The sequence below is a fragment of the Osmerus mordax genome, chromosome 6, assembly GCF_038355195.1.
Source record: "Osmerus mordax isolate fOsmMor3 chromosome 6, fOsmMor3.pri, whole genome shotgun sequence".
NCBI classification, from domain to species: Eukaryota; Metazoa; Chordata; class Actinopteri; order Osmeriformes; family Osmeridae; genus Osmerus; species Osmerus mordax.
In genome coordinates this window covers 6,791,183-6,799,688 of record NC_090055.1, presented here as the reverse complement: position 1 = coordinate 6,799,688, position 8,506 = coordinate 6,791,183, and the positions used below count along the sequence as shown (strand labels likewise).

General features: G+C 44.1%; 1 protein-coding gene across 1 annotated transcript; it reads left to right on the top strand.

Annotated features, from left to right (window-relative positions):
• Nucleotides 1–4,404: 4,404 nt before the first annotated feature.
• Nucleotides 4,405–7,939, top strand: sox4b (SRY-box transcription factor 4b). The gene has a single exon (XM_067238029.1). It carries the CDS (start codon nucleotides 4,934–4,936, stop codon nucleotides 6,062–6,064), a length of 1,131 nt encoding a protein of 376 aa, XP_067094130.1. The 5' UTR covers nucleotides 4,405–4,933; the 3' UTR covers nucleotides 6,065–7,939.
• Nucleotides 7,940–8,506: the final 567 nt, after the last annotated feature.

Genomic DNA, 8,506 nt, shown 5'->3' with positions numbered 1-8,506 from the left:
GATGTACCCTGAACATTCTGCTTTTCCTCATGATGGTAACAAGTTAACATATTGTTACACGGTTTTCAAATTCCGCAAGCGTCCCACCGTTTCAGACACCCTCCGTGATTATGACTGGGGAGATGTTAACTTGTCCAGATACAAAGCCAACAGGGTTTTCTCCTCCCACGTGAGAAAACAAGGGCTGCTGTAACCGAGCCGGGGCATTGATCCATTGATCCAGGTCTACTCACTGCAGCGAATCAAAGAGAGTGGCATTTAGCCCTGCCTATCATGGAGACCGCCATGATCTGACCCCAACCCCGGTCACTAACGTGCTGCAGCGCCTGTCCTGGGAGGTGGAGAGGTGAGGGGTGTGTGTGTGTGTGGGGGGGGAGGGGTCTAGGGGCAGGTGGTGGGGGCTGGCCTCGAGGGGGCAGGCCACTGTGGATGTCACACATGTCTGAGCTGCGAGGGTCTGGGTGTCTGTTTCACGCCCAGGGGGATCCAGGGGTCTTCAGGGGGAAAACTCTATACGCGTTCTCCTTCTGGAACCAAAGAATGACAGGGTCCCTCTGATACAGCACATGCACACACACATATGCAAATACACACACACACGCACGTTCCTGTCAGGCCTGGCGACACACGGTCACCTCTCAGGGCTAATGTATGCTCCTCAGATTCTGCAGGTCACAACTCTGTATGACACTCGGGCGGCTGGTCTGCTGCCTGTCACCGCGGCTGTAGACCACTGTTAATATGGATGGAGTGTGCCAAGTGTGTCCCTGCATATCTGAATGTTATGGAAACACTGAACATCACTCACACAGGTGGTCATCTGTGACAGGCGAAGTAGGGAGGCGGAGAGGGACACTGAACTGTCTCTTCTGGACAACAGGGAATAGGCCTTGTTACTGTGTGTCCGGAGTCATTAATCGAGTCCTGGGTTGGTTAGACCCTGACTCTTGGTGGAAAGGTGTTTTGAAAGTGTTTTCAGACAGTATGATAAAGCCTAGATGCTCATTTGAACAGCCTGAACAAGCCCTGAGGCTTCAGACAGGAACAGATATCTATTTCTCATCACTGTATGTATTTTATTCCTGGTTAGAACAGACTTGTGTTCCAGAGGACCATACTCTGGAACAGACTGGAACATGACGACATCTGTCACTTGTGCAGGATATTTACAGAAACTGGGCACAGTTTCTTTCTAATCTTCAATCATATATCACATTTGATTTGGATTATCTGAAATAACCCGTTATCTAATCTGAGACTTTGTATGGCAACAAACCCTAATCACTTCTCCCTTAGTTGTTTAGGAGCTTTTCTATGTACGTAGCCCGCAGAGCAACCTTGAGATGGAGCAGATGTTCAAACTAACCCCACAAACTTCAAAAAATCAAAGTTTGACACTAACAATGAGCTCTTGTCAGTAAAAGAGGCTAAGTTAAGTGCAAACACTGAGAATCATTAACTGGACCTATACAGCAGCTGCTCTGTGAATGAGATAAGAGAAAGCGAGAACACCTGTTTAAACATACTTTTGAACAATATTTGAATGAATACATTTGGTATACTGTAGCACATATAGACATAGATTTGGGTAACCATCTGTCCTTTGAAGGGCAATAGAGACATTCCGATTTGTTAGCAACCATGACTTAAAAAAATATGTGATAACATCTAGTAATAACACATAGTATTCTTGTGGAAACATTCTGTGACAAACTGTATCATGTCACACTCACAGACACCAGTGCACGCTTTCAGTTACAAGATCCACAGTTACTGACAGAACCTTCAGGGATTATCACTGAATCTGTACATAAATGTAATGGAAAGTGACATCCCAGAGCTGGTTATGGAGGGAACTGATGTCTTCCAGATTATAAACACTAAACGATAGATTTAGATTTTCTGGAATTATGTTCTAAGGGTTATATGTTTGGGGTCTTAAAGAACAGCTGCCATATAAATCTTATGGTGCTGTACAGTTTGTGTCTTTGTTTGTATCCATTTAGGTTTGGGATTAATTGTTTCATTCAAATGTCTATATTTTAATTAAAATATGTTACACGTGGAGTACAGTCAGGATGCAGGTGGTGACTTGGATATGAAACAGACTCTTAATTTAAAAGCCAAAAAAATACAAGATAATTCAAACTCCAAATGCTTACGTGTTGAGTGAGTTGTTTTGTTCCATGATGTGTTCACCAAACTGTGTAACTGACGCCCCGAAGACTTAGATTTATCATTCATCGTTATATAGCCTACTCTCGCTGATCGTGCTGAGGCACAGATGATTCAAACGGGCAGCGCGAGCAACACCTGTTGTGATTACGGCCTGGCTGGCACGCGACCCACTCGTGTGGCAGCTGCGCACTATAACAATAGTCATAAAAGAAAGTTCGAGTGTATTTCACCATACGCATTCACACACACACAAACACACACACACACACACACACACATACACACACACACACACACAGTGTGTGAATCATTAAAAAAGAAAGAAAACTGCGGACAGTTTCTACATTCAGTAGTGTTATATTCGGCGTTTAAACACGCAGTCTTAAAGTGAGAAACAAGACCCCCCACCCCACCTCAATATTCAGTCCATTGAAACAAGAAAGGAGTCTTTTGGTTCTTTTGGTTTAGAATCAACAACCCACTGACTGAGAGCCGAACAATGCATGCGCATATACCATCTGCTGAAGGTGTGCAGGCTAAACCTCACACCGTCACAGGTGCTCCGGTGGCCCTGGTTTTCCGAGGGTGCATACCATAACCATTATAATGCATGGTTACAGTTTTTGTCCTGTGTGTAAGGTGGGTCCAAAGATGGAGCACAATTAATGCTGGCTTTCTTGAATACGGCCTTCCTTGAATGCGGACAGATACAAGGCGATATCACATATAATTGAGGTTAGTGGAACAGATCAACGCTCGAGCTCCTACCGAGTATCACAATCGAAATCTCATGACAATGTTTTTGCCCCATTGCCATGGGGATCTATGTCTGTAACGACAGGTACATACAGGCACATCAACAACAAAGTAACATGGACAAAACTACTTTGTGCTGAACGCAGGCATGTTTGGAAAAGCGCAGTAGAACTTAACAAGAACTAACAGCGTGCAGCTGCATATCACAGAAGCATTATGTAATAAATGCATACACTGTACACTGTATGCACTGTCTGTAGGCATCTGAACGCTTCACTGGCACTCACTTCTGTCCTTTGGCTCCACTATGCCATCTAGTGTCACACATAAATCGAATATCGGTTCCTGAAAGGTTACTATGTGGCAAGTGCATAATAGTGTAATAGAAAACTTGGACTACTAGAACACTTTTGCTCAATTCTAATATCATATCTGTAGTCCCGTGAATAATGTGAGAGCACAGCACAGTCTCTCCAGTCAAGTTAATGTTGCTCATATTGTACATGTATGTGTGCGTAGAATAAGTATGTGTGTGGGTAAGAGGCGGTTATTTGCCTTGAGTCCCACATGTTCCGTATGTTCAACCGAACAGTTTATTGTCTTTTCTATACTAATACCAATGTGATTGCGTGTGTTCTGTGCTTCTCCTTCTCTCTCCCAGCTCTCTGTCTGATACAGTAGGACGTGCGTTATGTGACAAAGGACCTCCTGCCTGCTCCCCTGGCTCCTCCCTCCGAATCTGCTTGCCGAAAGTATAGCCTACCCGAGAATTTCTTCTCACCAGTCCTACGGCTGAGGTGTTCGCAAGCACAAGCCTGAGACATTTCCGTGTTTTCGAACGAGCAAATAGAGGCGGAACGGTGAATGTGACTCAACTGTGGAGGCACATTCGTCTGTTTTTGGTTTGGACATATTTAGGCTATAATCAAAAGTACACATATATGATAAAAACATTATTATTATGTTTCTAGTATGGATACATTAATGCTTGCTAGTATTGATGAAAAACTGTTTTACTGAAATGGTTAGTAACCTATCATAATATTGCAAACCATAAAGAGGTCTTGCACATTTGTCCAAATTTCTCTATCTCATTCAGCTATGTTTTTTATTATCACAAAACAAAAACGTAGCCTACTATAACCCTAATATGGTCCACTATCCTACTTTTATTTCCATAGAGAAATAAGCTAATAACATACATATGTCTGGTAAAAAAAGTACATAACATAAGCATGTCTCTTTAAGACTAAGTTTGGTGTATACTGGAATGAGGTCAGACATAAAGCTCCTCATTGCACGCGCTGATTATTATTAGATTCCTTTTTTAGCCAATGTGCGCTGGCGGGGCGTGACTTTGGCACAAGGCAGCGTAGAGACAGCCTCGGATTGGTTGTATTTTATCGCCGTTATATCTTTGGAAGAGAATAAAGCTTCACGGGGAGAAATTGGAGGCTGCTGAAACATACAGACTGCAGATGGAAGGCAAACCCTAGTGTCAGTTTAACCGCTTGGTCTTCCCACATGGTGTTTGGAGGGAAGGCTATGCAGAAAATAGTTAACTTACTTTCAGAACGTAAAGGTTTTTCAGTGTCAGGTCAGAGCGCAAACGGAGACACACAGTGTATGCTCAACTGCGTTAACCGCGCACAAGTTCAGTTCTACAACACTGTTAAGGCTGATTACCTTGTACAAGACATTACCGGAGGAGAGACACAGACAGACAGTGGAGACACAGACAGGCGGTGGAGACGGGGCAGTTTCGCTGTCTGTACTGTATCATAATTTAGAGACGTGGAAAATAACTTTTTACCACATCCAGCCTTTTTAAAGAGCTAGCGACGGACTCCAGCCTGTACCATCGCCGGTCTCGGCGCATCTCAGGACTGAATTCTCCCCACTCAGCCAGAACTGTGAAACAAAAAGCTGACTTTGCTTTTAAGTAAACGTAACGTCTGGACCAAGGGAGCAAGCACGCGCTCTCTCCGTCTCTCTCGCTATGGTACAGCGGACGAGCAACACGGAGAGCTCGGAAGCGGTCTTTTTCGCCGGCGAGTCCTCCGACTCCGGGGCCATGGATCTGGACATGGCATCCTCCCCGACCCCGGGCTCCACGGCTTCGGCAGGGGACAAACTGAACCCGGCCTGGTGCAAAACCCCCAGCGGTCACATCAAGAGACCGATGAATGCTTTTATGGTGTGGTCACAGATTGAAAGGCGTAAGATCATGGAACAGTCGCCGGACATGCACAACGCGGAGATATCCAAGCGACTGGGTAAGCGGTGGAAGCTACTGAAGGACTGCGACAAGATCCCCTTCATTCGAGAGGCGGAGCGGCTCAGGTTGAAGCACATGGCAGACTACCCCGACTACAAGTACCGACCGAGAAAGAAGGTAAAGTCAAGCAGCTCCAAGCCCGGGGAGAAGGGGGAGAAGATCAGCAGCAGCAACTGCAACACCAGCATTAAACCTTCCTCCAAAAAAAGTGGTTCGAAATCATCCAGCAAACCTCACAAATTACTTTTTGGGAGCACCAAAGCATCGTTCCCAGACCAAGGTACAGCAGATCACCATTCACTCTATAAATCTAAGTCTGTCTCGGCTGCCAAACAAATACCTGAGAAGAAAACAAAGCGGGTGTATGTTTTTGGAGGCGGAAGCCTGAGTGTCAGTCCCTCCTCGGCGTCGGTCCCAGCCAGCCCGACCCTCAGCAGCTCTGCTGAATCCAGCGACCCCCTCAGCCTCTACGAGGACGCCGCGGCGAGCGGAAAAGAGGGCAGCGAGTCTCCCAGCGCCTCGCCGGAGTCGGACCACAGCCACAAGTACACCAGCATGCGGGCATCCTCACCTGCACCCTCCGCTTCTCACTCCTCGTCCTCATCCCAGTCCTCGTCTTCGGATGAGGAGTTCGAAGACGACTTACTGGACATTAACCCCAGTCCTGGCTTTGACAGCATGTCACTGGGAAGCTTCGGCTCCTCCGTTTTGGACAGAGACTTGGATTTTAATTTCGAGTCGGGGTCTGGTTCTCACTTTGAGTTCCCCGACTACTGCACCCCTGAGGTGAGCGAAATGATTTCAGGGGACTGGCTAGAGTCGACCATTTCTAACTTAGTTTTCACGTATTGAACGAAGAAAAATAACAGGAAGTGTTGTGCAAGCAAAAAAGGGATTCCGGTTAAGTGAGTTTGCGTCTTTACCAGCCAAGCTTTTACCACAAGGGACCCACAGAACAAGAGCGAAATAGAGACTGCAAGCGCCGTTGAACTAAGCAAACAGTTGCTTTTTATTTCAAAGATCAAGGACTGTGAGACAAGGCAAGGCTACAAGTAGGCGGAAGACATTGGTGCGCCCCGTGTAGGATTGACTGAGATCCTATTGAAAGAAACACTCGGTCAGAACTGGAAAACTGTGATTTATTTGCACGTGTATGAGGGTGGGCTATGGTCTGCTATACTTTAATCAATGTTACTTAAAAGGGACATTTGAAAACTTTTTAGAATCGCCAAGTGAACTTCATGACTTTCAGAGGTACAGAAATAGGCTGTTGGACATTTTTTTTTTCCCAAGGAGATGGATTTATGAACCAGGTGGGTTGATCCAAGTCGAATATTTTGTAAGAAGAAACGCATGTTACCTGTCCTCTCTTGTGTTGAGGTTTCTGTAAGACTGTCGAACAGTTAAACTTGCTAGGGTTATTTAAATGGATAGATGGCGCTATGTTTGATTCCTTCCTAAAAGGAAAAAAAATCACCAGCTGTTTAAATTTCAGGATTCAAACGCAACTCAAATCTGTGCTGAACTTTATACACTTCTACAATTCAGGACCAAAATCCTTTTTATGTTTTTGTTTTCAGATGTTATGTATAGAGAAATCCTCACCGATTTTTCATCCTCGAGTTTTCTTTTGTACATTTATCAGATGCCATTTTTATACGTATTTATATACTGGCCAAACATTTTAGACTTTTATGTTTTTGTTCTCGTACTGGTCTCGTCACGTTTTTTCGCACCGTCTGTTTCCTTCTCCAACGAAGGGCTAGAGTTTTAACTATTGATTTCTTTTATATTTAAATGTAGACTTTTGACACTTAAAGAGAGGAAACGTTTGATTATTTTCTCAGTGTATTTTTGTACAAATATATATCAAAGGGGGTGTCAATCGGTGTATTATCGCTGTTTGGATTTCCTAATTTTAAGAACCAGGTGGCTGGTTATCTCTGAATCAGCCTCCTGTCCGTGTTTACAGTATCTATCTGCAGGCGTCTTAAAGACACAGTATCACATTTCTCAATACCCCTGTGAACATGTGCTTCAACACACAAGTACTTAGAGCAGCCACTTCTGCATTTCGTTTTAGAATCTTGCCTAATAACGAGAGATTGTAGCTTTAAATTAACCATTTCTTGGCGTTTTATATCGAAATTCGGTTTCAACCACTGGATGGAATATAAAGCATATTCAAATTGCCGATTTGAGTTCGCAACAATTATGTACTGCGTTTCTCATTGTATTTGAATATTTAATCTTTTCTACTTGTCGGCTAACTATAGCTAATTGTTTTAGTATCTTATGGCATGGTGAATAGCATTTGTATTTCAGATTCAGGTTATAGCTGTTGTGTTTTTAATACGATAAAAATGAGGAAAACGAGAAAACATCTTTGTATATTTGACTGTATCATAAGCAAAAAGATTGTGTGTTTATGTATGTTGTTGAGCTATATCATGACAGGCGCTAGAACAGCTATCTTTATACATCCTTACTTAAGTTTAAGGTGGTGGTTCAGGATTTTATATATACAGTTTAAATATATTAACTTTATTTTCATCCATTCTGTGCAATATGCTGTGTAGAATATTGTTTCGTCTAATCATGCCATAACACCATTTTGGAGGAGAAAACTCATGCCAGCTAGTAGTGTCAAGTCCCTGCCTGTCAGATTGTTGATATTCTCCTGTACATAACTTTTTCAAGAAGGTAATAAAATCAGCTGGAACTGAACCCTACCTATACCTCTGTCTGCTTCTGTCCTCCTGACCTACATACAACTGCATGGGTGCTGCTCTGAGCAGTGCAAAAAGAGCAAACAGCCAGTGTGTCCCCGTGAAAGAGACATTATATCATGATGATTGTGATGCGGTTACATGACACCCCTGCACCCTTCTAGTGCACATAAGCACTCTGAATAGTTACACGCATGACCACAGAAACACAAAAACTACACACAATCACTCTGTCAACAACAAGAATCCTGTGTGTGAATATGTGTGTGAATATGAATCTTTATCATCACAGCAAACATATCTGGGTTAAAGGAATGCCCAGAGAAGTGTCACATTAAACGGCATGTATTTACTTACAGCACGTCTGGCAGACAGACCGTGTTTCCACCTCCCCCCACCCCCAGACACACAGCCATGCTCATGTGTGGGGGAGGAGCCCAGGAGGCCTTCCAGCACAGCAGACACATGCATGTCTGGGTGCCTGCCTATCTCCACTGTTCTGCTCCGCACAGCATGCACTGATAACTCTCGAACGGCCCCATGCAGCAGGCAATAAAACCGTGTG

What these genes read in the sequence shown, in the direction of transcription:
- sox4b (XM_067238029.1), top strand. Translation starts at nt 4,934, where the DNA reads ATGGTACAGCGGACGAGCAACACGGAGAGCTCGGAAGCGGTCTTTTTC.